The sequence below is a fragment of the Carex rostrata genome, chromosome 6 (assembly GCF_964058835.1).
Source record: "Carex rostrata chromosome 6, lpCarRost1.2, whole genome shotgun sequence".
Lineage (NCBI taxonomy): Eukaryota > Viridiplantae > Streptophyta > Magnoliopsida > Poales > Cyperaceae > Carex > Carex rostrata.
This window is the reverse complement of record NC_135923.1, coordinates 7867212-7885937: the sequence shown is the minus strand read 5'-3', so window position 1 is coordinate 7885937 and position 18726 is coordinate 7867212. Positions and strand designations below refer to the sequence as shown.

Here is an 18726-nt window from a genome sequence, read left to right as displayed (position 1 = left end):
TACGTCGTCGGTACATTCAATCGAAATATGTTGTCAGTACTTTCAATTGAAATATTAGCAGGGTAACGATACATATTATTGTGAAAACTACATCATAAGTAATCGATTTGGAGAATTAATGTTCGTGATCCATTGAGAAATCATGGTAATAGATCACAATATTTTTGGATTATAGTTGGAATTTGCCTAGAGATTCTTAGTGATACGGCCTGGCTAATAAGATTCACAATGACACAAGCTAGTTCAACTAATACAGTACTCGAAGAGGAGCAAAGTTCAACTCAATAGAGGAAAGATGAGATAAACTCAACTTGATAAAATTCGTAATATTTCGAAGCTGCCTTACAAAATGAGTTTGACTTCTTTCATAGCTTCATAATACCAGTCAAAAGCCATCTAAACATTAATACTACTCCAACTACTTTTTCTACTTTCTTAATTACTATCTAGAGACTACAAAACACAGCTTAGAAGACTGAACACAACCATCCATTTTGACTAAATTTAAAACACACTCATAACTCTCACCTAACTAATTAATGGTAGAATCCTCCAAAAGTTGTTACCTTGTTAGTGTGCCATTTTGACCATGTTATGTTCTAAATATGGAAGAACATATGACATAAATATTGTAGAGCTTGTTGTCAACTTTTCACAAAACTTTGAATCACATTAATTGGAGCTTGTATGAATAAGTTATGGCCAAAATACTGAAGCGTATGTAATGATTGTAGCTTTCATGGAAACGTTGCTGTAAGTGTCATTCCGTCGTGTTGATGCGTCCAAGATGTTATGAAGATCTGTTGAAGAGTCTCAGATGTTGTCATGGTTTGTTGTTGGAAGTTGGAACGATGAGTTCAATCTATTGGTTGAAAATGTTGAAACGGTGCGATTCGGACACTGTCAATCAGTATTATATTGTTAGCCGAATTATTTATTTGGTTAAGATGGCAAAGAGTTAGACATTCTTAAGCGGGACAGGCTGTTGGTACAGACCTTGAGCTTGCACCACCCCCTACCCAAGGCCTCGAACTTACAGCTATTGAGGCTTTGCATGTGGTCACATAGCCTTCACCCCCTACCCAAGGCCTCGAACTTACACGATATGTTTGATATGCTTATATGACTTCTCCATTGTAGTGGAAATCAGTGCTCTTCCGTGTCAACACTATTATCATTTTATATCCATTAAAGTCGCACCTCTATTGTCACCCAAATGTCTTTATTGTAGTCAATTCATTGCAATTGTTGATGTCTAGTTCGAGGTGTGAATATCCAATACTAGTTTTGCATGTTCAAAATTTAACGACTGCAATATACCGTAAGTATATTCAATCGAAATATGTCGTTACTACTCTCAATTTAAATATTACATATATAATAACATTACTTATTTATGATTGACCGTACCTGAAAAGATCGAGGTTGTTAGCTCTCTTTACGGACCCCTTGCAAATTCCTTAATAAACTCCCACAAGAATGTTGTTTCGGTTTTTGCATAAGAGCCTTGTTGAAATTGTTGAGTAATAACTGGAAGTATGCCTCCAGTGAATTGGTGAACCAAATTTGTTCAAAAATTGGAGACAGCATTTAAGTTTGGACAAAATATAGCATTTCTAACTAGTTTGGCAAAACCTATAACCAGAGTGAGGATATGGTAACATGCATGTTATATATACATGCCCCACGCCATGAATTCAATCTTTGTTTTTAAATTTCAAACAATCAATCTGAACCGTTCAATGTAATCTTTATATGAAAATGTACTTACAACCAAATTTTATATTTTTTAGAATTTTTTACTATTTTTTTAGATAGATAGAAACTCACTTGATTTGAAATTCCAGACTATCCAAAAGTAGTGGCTTTTTACTTATCTAAAAATAGTAAAAAAAATATAACAAAATGTAAAATTTGATCTTCAAATATATTTTTATTTGAAAATCATGTTTAACACTTCGAATCGACCGTTTAAACTTTGAAAATAAAAATATAAATGCATAATACAGTCAATCCAATAATATGCATATTAGCATAGCCTCACCCATTCAACAAAGTCCAAATTTCAGAAGTGCTCTAAATGATATCATGTGTCATATAGCAAAGTCTAAAATTACAGCGCAATTTCTTGATCAATTGATGATAAAATGTCTTTCAAAAATAACCAAATATATAAACATCATTATCAAATTTCACTACGAACTTGCTGGATGTACCCTTGAAATTTAATTTAGATCAATGCTCTATTTCTTTTTTTCCTAAGATTTAGCCCTAAAGTTTGAACATATTTCAGTATATTAAATTATTCCTGGAGTCTCTTTACTAACTTTATGGCCATTGCTGTTCCAAAGTTGTATATTTTATCTTGCTTCAAGCGGAACCAAAGAAGATCTTTGCAACCTCTATCATCATTGCTTCCCTCCCGCCACAATCTTCCTCTTGATGATGCATATATATATGTTTAAAGATTTGCAGCGGGCAGCAGCAGCCAATACTTCCTCTATTTTGGAAACTTGGCAATAAGAAAACATCACATTATTCCAGCATCTCAGAAGCTGAATTCATTTAAATTCATAGGCGACTATGAAGGTGCATTAAGAGTAGTGCACGAATGAATTCCCTCAAGAGTATATTACAAACCTGAAACCCAAATTACAGGGTATTGTGCCAAAAATATTACAAGCTTGTTCGGTGGTTAATCTAATATGAGATCTATAAGCGCTGAAATAACATAAAATTAAGAAACAGAGAGGCCAATGCAAAGTCATACTATTGTTAAGAGATCACCCATAACAAAGAGCAAGTGATCAAGTCGCATTAGTAGAATGGATCCATATACGGACAAATATTCTATGGTGGAACACAATGCACCATGCGAACATCACTCCGAAAGTTTTATGGCTATCCAGACATATATATATTAAGAGCAAAAGTCATCTCAAAGAGAGTTTTAGATGTGATAGTTGTTACTTGAGAAAAACTAGCAAATCTCAACAAAAAAAAGGATAATTAAAAAAAATTGCTTCACAAAAGACATTTCTCAAGTGTTGTGTGAAAACTTGTATCTGCATTCGGGGCACTCATAAAATACAGTTTGGCCTTCATCAGCTGAGCGTAACTGTAATTTAATATTTCGAAAGATTAATTTCTCAAATAAATAAAACAAAGGAGAGATAAAAAAGTAAATATAAAAGTTTAAGCCATGCTAACAAACCTGCTTAGTGTAGTATTCGAGCTGGGGATGTTGGCATTTGGGACATGATTCATTTACCTATGGGACAAGAATGGACAAAATTTAGCAAAAATAGCATGAAAAAACTATGTTCTCGCATATGTGCAAGGCATAGAATTGAGAGATACCAGTTGCAAACCATGAGGTACCTCATACGAGTTTGCATTTTCCAGAGTTAACTCAAATTTTGGGTTGAGATCAGGACCGTCCGATTTAAATCCGCACAAATATTAAAGAGCCCCGGGCACTACAGACGTGGGCTGGATTGGCCTGGATTTTGATCAGACAGTCATCTGAATTAACTCAAATGGTGACTTAATGAGGATGTGAATTCACCTCATACACCCCTAAGAATCACAATAGTACCCAAAAAAAAGTGCATTTGGAGAGACAGCTGTAGATAAGTACAGATTGACATGGATATTTTGATCATTTCCTATTTTCACAGTAAATAGATAGTATCAGTTGGCTAATCATTAGTAATTAAAAAGATGAATAAATTGCTTACGACTGCTCTTTGCACTGTTTCATCCTGCTTTGGAGCTGATTCAAGGATGACAAAAGGTTCAATCTTCAACTCTCTTCTAATATCCTATAAGAACAATAGAAAATTATCCCTTTTGGATAAAGGACAATATAATAACGAAAGAGATTTCAATTTTTACTATATGCTTCTCAACTCTTAAAAGCTTTTCTTATTTACCCTCCTATTATAACATTTTAAGTTAACCCTTAGATAATGACTAAAAAGCCCTTATCCCTCTTCCTCTTACCTTCACTTTTTTTATTTTATTTTCGTTTGACTCTGTCTGTTCTCATCTAGAAAAGAGTAGTTCAGCGTAAATATCACAGGTATAATTGGCCACTCATCTCTGTTGATCACATATACACATGTTCTTGTTTAAAACCTCTCTCTTCATCTCTCCCATTCTCTAATTTAACAAGAAGTAATATCTAACTGTGTATCACGGACATTATAAATGAAACTTATCAAGTCTGAAATCACAAGCTCTCCCTCCATGTGAATCCCTACAACCTCGGTAGTACAACTAATTTTTTTCTTCTTAAATGATACAGTACTTGAAATCTAGTAATGACCAGAATAGTTAGGATAAATCCGGCACAGAGGGCACGACAACCAGGAGGAGATTTTGCTGGTAATTTTAGCACAATGATTGCTGTACTATTTAGTTTACAGGTCAATTGTAACCACAATTTGCATCAGAGATTGTTGATTGTTGATTGTTTGATTTTGTATCCATATTTTCATACATAAAGAGCAGTGATATAAAATAAAATAAAATCTGGGTTGAAAATCAATTTAAGAGTCCATACAAGTAGGATGGATAAAGAAGATGGAAGAGAAACATATCCATAGACCATAGTAAGGCTCACCAAAGGAATGGAGCTTGTGCAAGTGAAGTGGTAAAGAGAGTTCAAAACACAAGCCTTTGAAGTCAAATTCAATGTTTGGTCTGACGACAACAAAATAAAATAGAGAATCATACAAGAGACAAGATCAGAGATGAAATTCAAAGAACAAAGAGAGATGGGTATAATGGAGATTTTAAATTTACTTGGCTTGTAGTTAATAAAATGGGTAAATAAGAAAGACTTTTTAGAGTTAAAGGGTAAATATGATAAATTAAAGTGTTGAGGGAGAAATAGGAAACTCGATTGTAGTTTAAGGGCATATAAGGAATTAGGCCTTCAAATCACCACTACAAATAGCAAGTCTGGTATAATCCCCAACTGACGATCTGTTGTATGATACCTCATGAATCAATCATGTTATCAGCCCAGATACCTATTAGCATTCTTAGGTTTGATAAACCTATCTATACTGCTTCAATGTAGACAAGTACAGATTGAAGAAATCAGAACTCGAGCAAATTGAAAAACCTACCTCTGCAGTGATGGTGTAACTGAGCTCTATCCCTTGGATTTCTGCAATTAGAACTCTTACATCAGAAACTTAAAAGAAAATAATTCGGCATGCTTGCTTATCCTTGTATTTAAACACAATGTTTCCTTGAACTCTATTGGAATCTCTTTTTTTCTTTTGGAAATAAGTTTTCTTTTGGTATTCACAGTGAATATGTACTGAGGAAAACAAAACAATTTACTCTAACGGAAACAAGTAAAAGCATGTCGAGAGAGAGAAAATAGATACCTGAGGCGCTGCGCTTGAACCCACAGAGGGGGCAACAAGCGAAGTCGGAGGAAGAGAAGGAGAGACTGGTGCCGCAAATAGCGCAGAACATAAAGTCTCTCGCCTCGTAAAAGGCCATGGCGCGCCGCCGGATTTTACAGGGAAGAGAGCGCAGTGAGTGCCGGATACAGCTTCCGAAAGCGAATCCTCTCTCGCGTTTTGCCCCATTACAAATTTATATCGCCAAGGTAACTCAATTTGAGTTTAGATCTGGACTGTCCGATCTGCTTTTGGAACGAATATTAAAGCCCCTACGATAAGATTGGACCGGATTCTGATCGGAAGTTGCGGATCTAAACTCAAAATTTAAGTTATCGGACCCTACATACCTGTATTTGGCGGAATCTATGTAATACCCTTGAGAAAAGTTATGATCCACAGCCTTTATTCACGATTTGTCTACGTTACTTTATCCAATTATATCTAACTGTTTTTATTTTTTAATAGAAATCTTTCTCTTTCTAATTTGACAAAATATAAATGCACGACCACTGTCAGTTTTCTCCTCTTTCTTTTCTCCTTGCTTGCCGTCTTAGAATTTGACCACTTGGACCTCACAACAGCACCGACGAACTTGATTCAGGAGATAGATCCAGCAATCGGTCGACTCGAATCACCTCCTTAGCGGCCTCTCCCTGCACACTCTCTTTTCTCAACCCTTCCGCCTTTGTCAAATCTCCTGTTAGACGATCTGCCTCAAACGATCTCGATCGCGCCTCCGCTCAGACTCACCCCACATAGCCTCACCCCTGCTCCCTTGCGACGACCCCATGGCGGAGGAAGGGGGCAACCGCTGACCCCGCTTGATCAGAATGAAAGAGGCAAAAGACGCTTTTCTTTTTCGTTGTCCTAGAGGTGCTTCTTCTTCCTTCTCTTTCTGATTTTAATCTTTAGAAATTACCTCTAATAAACATTTTAAGCAAAACATTGCCTTTCCTTTCGAGATCTCTACGATTTTGACTTATCCGAAGTCTCCATCACGAAACCAATAGAAGAAGGAGAGGAGCAACAGATCTGGAGGATCTCAATGCTAATGGAGTCATATGCATGGAGCAACATACGAGGTGATTTGGAGTATTGATTGATATCTCCATATTTGATCTATTGTTCCGACCAATTCTTGTACCAAAATCTGCGTTTTAAACCACCAAATCGCGTATTTTACATTGAATATCCATAGAATGTGGTACTGCTATGTTTTGGTTCTTACTTTGCAGGAATCAGGCGAAATCGGGCAAAATCAGGCAAATGGCAGACTCCAGGAAGATATGATGCGACCCTCACTCATGCCTTGCGACCCTCATTCCAGTCTTGAAGACCAGTTGATGCGAGTCGCATCCACCTGAAGCGAGTCGCATCACGAGTTGCCGCCCAATTCAAATTGAACCTGACAAGCCCCAAGTCAGACCCGTTGCCTATAAAAGGAGGTCCTATGCCAGAATTTCGGGAGCTTTTTTCCCCTTTACATTCCAGATCACTTAGAGAGCAGAGATCAAGAGAGAAGAAAGAGATTGGAGCTTGCTTGAAGAAGAAGAGAAGAGAAGATTGCAAGATCCTCTCCGATCCACCTTGGATCTTCGAGCTTCATCATGATCTGCCTATTCTCCCTCTTTTTTATGCTTTCTTTCACCATGCTTGAGTAGATCTTTAGTTCCTAGGGTTAGGATGTAGTCTCTAAACTTTGTCTTTGAGTTGCATGTTGTTTTGATCTAAGTTTGAACTTGTGTGATTCTTTGTTTGAGTATTCATTGATTGCTTGATTGATTCTTGATTGTCTACTGTTAGATGTCTATAGCATCTCTTCTAGTAATTTGACCTTGATGTTTCTTGCAATTGTGATTGAGTATTTGAAGTAGATCTAAGATCAATAGTAGCCGAGAGGTGAACTTTCCATTATCGAAAGGTTGTGGATACTTCTAGCAAACCAGACAATCAATTTAGGTCAGATACCAGTAGGTGAGAGTTACAGGTTGAAGCCTCGCACAAGAAATCAACTTAGATACGAACACATGTCAGCTCTGCTCGAGGACCATGCGACCCTCATCAGAAATGATGCGAGTCGCATCAAACGGGTCGCATCAGAGATGATGCGAGTCGGATGATAGGTCCAGAGAGGGCAAAGTTTGGGATGAAACCTGAAACCCTGGGAGCGCCTTTTATCATTGTTCAAAACCAAAACCTTTAATTGCTTTCATTTACTGTTAATTGAATTGTCACTCGAAATTAGGAAATATAAACAAACCAAACCCAACTTTTCACACTTCTAGTACCTAACTCAGATTAGTAAGAATTTAGAATCGAATTATACCGTCCCTGAGGATCGATACCTTATTATACTATACGGATAGGATTGTGCACTTGCAATCTTAGACGAGAGTAGATTCAAGGTTTAAACTAGTACAGCTAGCTGTACCTGAAACTTTGTAGCATACTTTTGTAAGTGAACATTGATCTATTAATTTTATAGTATTTCCCCTGTTAATTTTACAGTATTCATCTTGTGAAAATTTAGAGGAAAGAGATGATAGAGAGGCGATATGGAGTATTGATCTGTTAATTTTACAGTATTTCCCCGTTAATTTTACAGTATTTATCTTGTAATTTTACAGTATTCATTTTGTGAAAATTTGAATAAAAGAGATGATAGATAGGTGATATAGAGTATTGATCTTGTCATTTTATAGTATTCACTCTGTTAACTTTACAGTATTCATCTTGTAATTTTACAGTATTCATCTTGTTAAAATTTGAAAGAATGTGATGATAGAGAGGCGAAATGGAGTAGTGATCTTGTCATTTTACAGTGTTTACCCTGTTAATTTTACTATATTTATCTTGTGATTTTACAGTATTCATCTTGTTAAAATCTGGAGAAAATAGATGATAGAGAGGCGATATGGAGTATTGATCTTGTCATTTTATAGTATTTACCATGTTAATTTTACAGTATTTATCGTGTGATTTTACAGTATTCATTTTGTGGACAGTTACTAATGTTTAACAATGTGGTTGTGAATATTTGATGTTATTGATGATTTATAGTTTGCATCTGTGTGTTTTACTGTTTACATCTTTTAAATTTATAGTATTAAATTTTGCAGTGTGTTTATCTCAGTTTTATAGTGTTTTAGGTTTCAGATTTATAGTTTTATAGTTTACATCTGTTAGTTTTATAGTTTACATTTGAAAATTTTACACTATTGAAGTTCTATAGTTTGCATTTTTATGTTTTACAGTATTGAAGTTCTATAGTTTGCATCTTTATGTTTTATAGTATGTGTAGTTTTAATTTATAGGATATAGATGCATATATAAATATTAATAATTGAAGAAAAGAAATTATGAATTTTTTTCAAAAAAATTAAAATTAATTTTAATTTTTGAAAAAGAAAATTTGATTCAAAAAAAATAATTTTGTATAATTTCCTAGATTATTTTGAAAAAACTGCAAGTTTGATAAGTGGTTCAATTTTAAAATGTTATAGAAGATTTTAAAACTGTCATTAACTGTAAGTTAGAGAAGTATATCAAGTGGTCCCGCATCAAGTACAGTTAGTTTGGCAAGTTGTGCAAGTTGCAAGTACACAAAGTGGTCCCGCTGAATGTTAGAAACTTAAAGTGTGTTTTTTTATAAGATTTGTTATATAAGTTACAGCATTGAATTAGTAATTTTACAGGATTGGCACAAGTTAAATGACAGTTTTTTTGTGGACAAACTGTGGACAAAAAGCTGTGGACAATTAGAGATTTCAACCCCAGTTCTAATCCTCTATCTATCTCCTTCGCCGTTAACTACCTATGACAGTTAATTAATATGTTAAAGTCTAATTGTCTTGATCCCATCTTGACCCATCTCTCTCCCGATCAGCAAAAAAACAAAATTATATTCGTGCTCTACACAACCTCTGCCTCTTCTCTTTTACGCTCTTCGATGAGACTCTGTCACTCGTTCTTAGCACAATCTTATCTTGCCTCGCAAGTCCAGCATTTCTGATGAAATCTGGCAAGGAGAGCGTGGTGCACCATCGAGATCCGACGAGGAGATCCGGTGCGATCTGGCACAATCTTATTTCGTCTCCGATAAGATCCAGTGGGGAGAGCGTGATGCACCGTCGGAGGGGGTCCATGCTAGCCCAACAAAGGTTGTCAGAGTGCAACATATGAATACTTCATATTTACATTAATTAGTTATAAGTACTTCATTAGTTAGATATGAATACTTCATTAGTTAGATATGAGCAAAATATACTTACTATAAAAAATAAAAATAAAAACTTTTTAAGTGAATTGAAAATGTGTCTTGGAAGAGGTGTCTGATTTTGAATTGTATAAATTATTTCGTACATGTATGAATACTTCATAATCTTCAGCATGAATATTGTTAGTGTCAAGTGTGAATACTTTTTGTAATATTAGGCTGTTTGGAATACTTTCTGGTCCCCAATCTGGGCAGGTGTGAATATTTCCTGGTCCCCAATCTAGGCAAAAGTCACTTTCAAGAAATGGTTGCGGTCCCCAATCCAAACTGTTGGGAACTGTCAGACGTCGTTAGCGGTCCCCCCTAGTCGTTACTGGTCTCCAAAATTAATGGTCCCCTCCAGTTTGTATTTACATTTGACGAATATTATAGATAATAAGTAATAGTACTTAAATTCGTAGACATGAATACTACACGTTTTGACGATTAATAAAATCACGTTAGCTCTTACTCATTGCCAGCAGTTATCACATGCACATCAATTAGTGGTCCCCCGTTGTACTTTTTTTTGTTATTTAGTGCGAGGGACAAATAGGGAATGGAATGGAGGTACTGTTAGTCGATCCAAAAAAATTTTGGTCAATTTCCTATTAAAATCTAAAAATTTCTTAGTTTTTCATTTATCCCTGAAGTCTTTATTATATCTAATAAATCCTCCAATTCTCTTTATCTTTTTTCTATTTACTCATAGAGTTAAATATTCATAGTCAAAATTTACTCGTTCCCATTACATCTCAACCTTTATTTAGATTGTAGCCTCTCTTATCTCTCTTTCTCAACATAAGAAGTTTCAACATAATGTAAAAAAATAATTTAGAAGTTGTCTTTACATATTGTAAAAAATGGCGGGCCAGATGATTAATATTCTTCCAAGCAATCATGGCCATTTGTAGATTGGTACGAGGTATGAAAAACTTTATTTGTTAAATGCAATCAATTACATTTTGTTAACTATTGTCATTTTTTATATCATGGAGGAATTTCTAAGCTGCGTTTACATTTTACCTAACACATAATTGTTCTGCGTAATGTTAGTGGAATAATAAAGCCGAATAGGTAAATGGAGAATAAAAAAGCTGCAAGGAAAATATTTCTTACTTTCAGCGAATATCGGCAAGTACTTAAATAGCTAAATTACTAATAAACTAAACATTTGTACTTTATTAATCACCAAGTAATTGTTTGTACCTGTCCTGGTATTATTGATATCAGAAAGCAAGAGTAGAACTAGTGTATTCTTAAGCTCACTAAGTCTCTTGGTGAGCTCAATTCTAAAATCCATTAAATTGATTTCAAATGACAAATCTGAACCGTTGAGATCTGCCTACCTTACTAGTGATGCGTCTACATGTGAAAATTTTAAACATTTGAATTAATTTAGTATAAAGTCAAGCGGTAAAAAAACGTTCAAAAAATGAATGCAAAATTAATTTATTCAGCTTCTAATTTTGACCACTTGACTTTATACTAAATTAATTTAAATGTTTAAAATTTGCACATGTAGACGCATCACTTGTAAGGTAGGCGGGTTTCAACGGTTCAAATTTATCATTTGAAGCCGATTTGACGGATTTTAGACTTGAACTCACCAAGTCCATAGTTCTAGAATAGAAAATCTGGTACCAGTAGTACAAAATCAAAGTGAAGCTTAGGTAAAAAAATGTCATATATACAACACTTGCTTTTGAAACACAATCAGGTATCAGGACATGTCATCTACAACAGTCACATGATGGATGAGTTTGTGCTAGAAAGACCTCAGCATGTATAAGCCAACAACACACACACATAGGAGAATTAACTGTTCGAAAAACCCTTAAAAATCCAAATTACAAAAATGCATCATATGTGTACTCATCGAGCAAACTTGAGCCCTGCGATTGAGGAATGAGGATAGATGCTTCGGAACACCCATGGCTTCTTGACTAGAAAATATAGACTTCCGATCAACAAAACCGTACTGTAGAGAACAATAAAAAACTTACCGTTGTAAGGGCTCGAGAGGAGAAGAGAGAGCGGCAATGGCGAAAGAGGAAAAAACGAAGAGACCTTTTGGAAATATATTTTTATCTTTTATTATTTTAACCACATATTTAACTATAATTAATTTTATAATTATTGTGTAATGGGTAAAAAAGAAAGAGTTTTAAGAATTTAGGGACAAATTAGATATATTAAAAAGTGTTGAGGGATATATAGAAAATTAGAGAAATTTATAAGAATATACGGAAAATTAACCTCTTTTTTTCCTCCATAATTAAAATTTTCATATTTTTGTTCTCAAATTTATGTCATGTGTCAATTTTCTTTTTGCTTAAAATGTGTCAAGTTAAGAGAATAAAAAAAAAATTAAGCCTTCAGTTTAATATTTGAATAATTCCATTAACATAAAGTTAGAATTAGATATGTCGGGTTAGGAATTACCTACCTATATTCGAATACGATACTCAAAATAACAGTACTCGCACACAAAATATAATCAATTTAAAATTACTAACAGTACTTGACAATGGATCGATTAATCATGAAAAATATTAAAACATAGATTTCAGCCAAATATAAATGTTCTAAAAGAGTTATAATCCATAAGATTCCAACCCTCCTGAAAATTTATCCATCAGTTCTCACCTTCTCTGACATAGCAATATCCTCTTGAGTCCTCCCTCTTGCTCCTATATTCTTGAGTAGAAAGGAGAATGAGGGAGAGAGAAGGGAGCCAAGCTGAGCCGACTGAAATCGAGAGCGTGTTATCGTCAGAACTCCGAGTGTAAAGTCTTCATTTTGATTGGAGCACGACGGTGAGTAGATCAGGTTGTCAGAGTGTGACGACGGTCGAAAGAGCGGATCCGGTCGTGGAACGAGATAGGAATTAAGGTATTTGGGTGATTATGAGTATATATAAGTAGAATAAGAAGAGTAAATCTAGAAATTTTGAGAGTGATTAAGAGTGATTACAGTAATTTTGAGTAATTTAGAGGATTTTGTGATTATAAAGGGAGACCGAATGATCTTCTACCCCTCTGGGGTAGGAAATTCATGCCTCTAGACTCTAGAGTCACTGCCGGGTGGATCTGAGGTGGGCCCAAGATCAAATATTTAAATGTTAAAAGTGACTCCGGTCCCACTCGGCAGTGGCTCCAAGATCAAGAATTTCCTGCACCCCTGAGGGCAGGTGATTTGATTCCTTATAAAGGAGTAAATTTAGAAATTACAAATAACTTGACTCAATTGTAAATACATTTTTTTTATCAATCAAATTATTAGTAGACATTTAAGTCACTAATCTTAAAAAAAAACTATCTATCGAGCATAATTTATTCTAATTTATGTCAACCTGATAAGCTCACATCCCGATAAATAGTCTAGGTTTCCCTAATAACTGCTTTCTATATATAATACTAGTGATTTTGTATAATTTTTTTTATCTGAAAGTTAATAATTTTAAATGTCTATTAACAATTTTACTAATGATAAACGTGATCCACTAAATAATGAATATGGAATTATATATTCATGACAAAATCTGATTTGCTAGACTGGCCACCCGTCTGAGCTAAATAAGAGAGTTTCTAAAGAAGGAGAGAGATAAGACCTGTTGCGGCACTATTCAGATTGGTCATTCGTGCATATATCCTATTTTTTTTGTAAAACCACATGATAGGCAGGATTGTATAAAATCACTTAAATTTGTAACTTGCTCGTTAATTACTCGCTTTAATTCGCTTATTTACAACTCGAGTTGGCTGACTTGTTTAATAAATATACTGAGTTTGAGCATACTCCAACTCGCCCATTAATAACTCGAGTTACACAAAATTCATCACAATAAATCTTATGCCCTTCTAAATAACTCGTAAGTTGTTGTTTGGATTTTTTATTTTGTTATTTGTCTTGTTAATTGAATTATTTGTGTTTAGATAAACTCTTACTAAATCATTTGAATTGTTTTTTTAGATACTCTTACTAGTATATAACTATAACTAAGAAAATTGACTGGTTTAACGAGTTGTAAGCCAACTCAAGTTGATAATAAGTTGAACTCGAGCTGACTTTACAGCTCGTAAATGAGCGACATTCCAACTCGAGTTAACTCGCTCATTTACGGTCTTAATCAAAGGCATGCAAGTCATCCATTGAGGGGCCTTGGTAAAAGTAACGTAGCGAAGTTATATTGCATAAAGCGCATTCTTTTTCTCTGTCTTCAGAGAAATAGGACTAATGAAGATCCAACCCAATTGGTTTGAATGAGTTATGAGTTACGAAAAAAAGAATATTTATAAGCAAAGCAGCCCAAGAGAGTGGGCGAGTTTCCTCTTTACCAAATAGACAGGCTAAAAAAAGCATAATCGAAGGAAGTAGTAGTTCATATAAGCCTAAACAAGGTCAGATAGGATTTTTTTTTTTTTTAAATAGAATTCTTTTTAACCCTTTCAACAGAACAAGCACAGTGCGCAGAATTGTTATAAAAATAGCCTCCACCGATCCTAAGAGTTAGGATCGGTGGAACAAAAAAATTATTTTCTTCACCGATCTCTAGGATCAGTGGAGCCATTTTTATAATAAAGTTCACATTTATCCTTAGGATCGGGTGCAAAAATGGCTCCACCGATCCCTAGGATCAGTGGAGAAAATGATTTTCTTGCTACACCGATTCTAGAAATCAGTGGAGGTTATTTTTTTAAAAATCTCGTATAGAGTGCTTGTTCCATTAAAAGAATTAAAAAAAATTATTTTAAAAAAATCGTCGGATAGAGTCAATATTCGAAAATCGATAGAAAAACCTATTTACAATAAATTAAACTATTCGAATTTCTATAACTACTCTTTTATTCTCAGTGATTTTATGTATTACTTAGGCCGGATGTTTCTTACCCAAGACAAAAATATACGGATTCACGTTAAACTAGACAAAAAGTTTTACCTTTCACAAAATTTATCTTGTATGTTAATTAAGAAACAAGAAAACACATTCCGGAAAATTTATTTGTTAGTGTATTTTATTTGAATAAATATGTGCCATTACCAAGGTTCTAAATAGCGTTTATCACGTCATAGCGGGAAGCCTACAAAAAAAAGCTATAGCGAATAGCGTTGCTATAGCGAAGCTATGGTACATAGTGTTTTCTTATTTTTATAAAAATTATATCATATATTTGTACTAAATATCAACATTATATAAGTCTCATAGAACAATAAATAATATCAAATTGATTAAAAAATTATAATATTCATATTGAACTAATACAAAATCCAAATTGCGACTCAAAATATCCATAGTAATACTAATATTATAAACTATCAATATTTTTCTATTCAAAATATATTCAGCATCATGACATAATCTATCTTTTTTCTATTTAAATTTCAAAATAACCTAGACATCATGGCATAATTAACTATTTTAATATATTCAAAATATTCAAACTACTGTATAGTAAGTATCATTTTGTTACTTCAAGAAATATTTTAATATATTCAATCTAAGCCTTTATTTAAAACCCATATAAATTGAAAAGAAAAAAAAATAGCTCATGTTGCATAACGCGTTGTAGCTTTATTTTGATTTCGTTTGATGGATCTGTTACACTAAGTGCACCACTAATTGCTCAAAAACTGAAATTAAATTGCAATTGAAAGTAAATAGATGAGTTTAGAGAAATTTGACACGCGAGATGTTAACAGAGTTCGGCAAAACAAAGGCCTATGTCTCCGGGGCATCGCAACCTCTTCTAAGTGCGCCTTTCTATTACCTAATACGAAAGGATTACAACTTGTGAACCGGTGAGCCCTTACAAAGTAACCGGGAAGTCACACGGCCAACTAGAGATGAGAGCCGGCGAGCCCTTATAACCAAGGGAAGTCACACGAGTTACTCGAGGTGAGAACGAAGTCTCAAAGTCTAGATGCTCAAGATAAACACTCAATAGATCACTCTAACCTAATCTAACTCAAGATTAGTGAAGTGGGTTTGAGGTTGTTTGAGAGATATTGAAGTTTTAAGCTCAATCAACAATGGTGGAACCAAGCTCACAGAAAATCGCCTCTTTTGCAATTAGGGACAGCTGGGTTAATGTGGGAAGAAAGCCCAATCCCCTATTTATAGAGTCAGCTAAAAAATGAGCTAATTGAGCTAAAATGTTACAACGTTTTTCCTTTGCGATTTTAGGTTTTCAAATGATCTGACAACTCAGCTTAAACGATCTAAAACGTTACAACGTTTATAAAACATTACAACATTTATTAAACGTTACATAACATTTTGCTCTGTAAAAAACTTGATCAAAATCAAGAATTTCTGAAGTTTGGAAATTAATTAAAACGTTACCAACGTTTTAAAACGTTACAGCTTTTTCCACAAATGTTATAACTTTTTAAAACGTTACAGCCATAACTTTTTAAAACGTTACAACAACGTTTTTGATGTTTTTTTTTACTTTGATCGAGTTATTTCACAGCGTTTTCTTAAGATATAATCGTTATAACGTTTTACAAACATTACCAACGTTTTTATAATGTTGAAACAACGTCAAAAACACTTTACCAACTTCAAAATATTACAAATTAAATTCTTGATAAATATCTTCATGATTTTCTCAGTTCAAGCATTCTACATTGCAATTCCAATTCAGCTTGAACCTACATAATTCTAAAATAGAAGAAATTGTAAATTCAATAATTGTGTGTTTTGCAAATTAGTCAAATAGACGAAAATGATTATTGCTAGAACAACAGGATCTCTCATTAAATATTTAATAGTTTAATATAAAGCTTAGTACGTCAATTGCAAAAAAAAAAAATACGGTTAAAATCCAATCTGAGCCTTTATTTAAAGCTCATATAAATTGAAAAAAAAATCAGCAAATGTTACATAGCGGGCGCTATTTGTGCTACACGCTATAGCGTCCGTAGCTCAAATAGCGCGTTATTATGCCATAGCTTAGCATTTAGGATCCAAAAACACTATAGCGGTGCTATAGCGCGCTATTTAAAACACTGGCCATTACTATACTATACCATACCTAACTCTTTTCCTTGAATGATATGCATTACATGTACGGTCACTACCAAGGATTTTAAAAAAAGAAGATATGCATTACATGTACCACTATCTTTAAAGCCGGCAAAGTTTCCTATAATATATTTGTTAGATTGGCACTTTGCCAACTAACCTTAAAAAAAAAAGTGAGTAAAACTAGGGTGTTCTTAAGCTCACCAAGATATTTGGTGAGCTTAACTTCAAACTATATTATATCGGTTTCAAACGACAAATTTAAATCGTTGAAATCTATCTAATTCACAAGTGATGAATTTACATACAAAGATTTTAAGTTTTCGAATTATTTTAGTATAAAGTCAAGCGGTCAAAATTGGAGGGTTTATAAATTAATTTTAGTGCATTCATTTTTTTTAACACTTTTTGACCACTTGACTTCATACAAAATTAATTTGAAATTTTAAAAACTTTACATTTAAATTCATCACTCGTGAAGTAAATTGATTTTAACGGCTTGAATTTATTGTTTGAAGCTAATTTAATAAATTTTGGAGTTAAGCTCACCAAACACCTTGAGCTTAAGAACACCCTAGTTCTACTCGATTTAAGTTTCACATCTGATTTCCGCTAACATTTATTCAACAACAGAAACAGCTATGTAATTTTGAGTCATTTTTTTATTAAAAAAATATATAATATCATTTAATTAGAAAATAGAATAATCAAGTTAATAATGTCCTATTGGTTTTGTGTCCCATCAAGCCCCAACATCGTTATCTCTATTTTCAAACTTTAAACAGTCAATCCGAATCGCTCAATATGATATTCACATTAAAATGTACTTGAATACAAAATTTTATATTTTATATTTTTTTTTGTTATTTTTAAACTAGATACAAAATCATTGTTTTTAGAAGATTCTGGATCATTCAAAAATAATGATTTTGTACCTCAATTAGTAAAAAATTATAAAAATTATAAAAATTGTTATTTAATTACATTTTAGTATAAAAAATCATGTTGAACAATTTAGATCAATTATTTAGACTTTAAAATTAAAAATATTAATAGAACCATAGTATTAATAGCACACAAAACCAATAAGATAGTTTAGGATTTTTTTTGTAAACCATAATTAAGAAATTAGTTTTTGCGGAACCAGCATGAGTGCTTCTGATTTTTGAAAAACTAGAAGGACCGAATAGAGCACTCGGTCTCCAGTTTTTCCTTTTCTCCAGACCGAGTAGACCACTCGGTCTCAACCGTTTTTTCACATTTTCCCTGCAGGCGCCACAGAAGATCCTGAAAATGCCAGACCGAGTAGACCATTCGGTCTTGAGTTTTATTAAAATGCACCCCACCCAGCCCCGTCTTTGCTTTGGCGTTCCCCCCCCCCCCCCCCCCCCCCCCCTCACCATTTTTCTTTCCTTCTCTTCTCTCTCCGTGGCTGCCTCCATTTTTTTTTCTCTCAAATTATTAGTTTAATTTTAATTCTAATTATATAGGTTTGTGTATTTTTGAAAGGAGAACAAGAAGAGCTTCAGATCTACAAGTTTTGTTAGGTATGGAGTTTAATTCTCTTATTTTTGCTTAATAATCCGAAATTATAAATAAATAGTTAGAATAAATGGTTTAGTAGCATAAATGATTTATGTAGTAATGGTAGTATAAATAAATAGTTTTTGTGTAATTTTTTCTTATTTTTGGTAGTAATGTAATTTTTTAGTAGTATAAATGGCTTATGGACTAATTGTAGTATAAATAAATGTTTATGTAGTAATTGTAGTATAAAAAAATAATTTATATAGTAATTTATTTGCATGTAGTTTATGTAATAATTGTAGTTTAACTAAATAGTTTATGTTGTAATTTATTTGTATGTAGTTTGCATGTAATATAAATAAATAGTTTATGTAATAATTGTAGTATAAATTATTTTTGTAGTAATTGTATTAATTTATATTTATTTTTTTAGTGTAATTTAAGTTTATATATTGTAACTATTAATTGTAGAATTATTTAGTGTACAT

At 33.4% G+C, this 18726-nt stretch overlaps 1 protein-coding gene across 1 annotated transcript; it reads right to left on the bottom strand.

Moving 5' to 3' along the window:
• Positions 1–2893: 2893 nt before the first annotated feature.
• Positions 2894–5626, bottom strand: LOC144555086 (DNA-directed RNA polymerase I subunit RPA12-like). Its single transcript, XM_078303298.1, has 5 exons — positions 5406–5626; positions 5139–5179; positions 3741–3824; positions 3215–3271; positions 2894–3118 (listed from the first exon to the last, which is right to left on the bottom strand). The coding sequence occupies exons 1-5, from the start codon at positions 5521–5523 to the stop codon at positions 3041–3043; spliced, it is 378 nt and encodes a 125-aa protein (XP_078159424.1). The 5' UTR covers positions 5524–5626; the 3' UTR covers positions 2894–3040.
• Positions 5627–18726: the final 13100 nt, after the last annotated feature.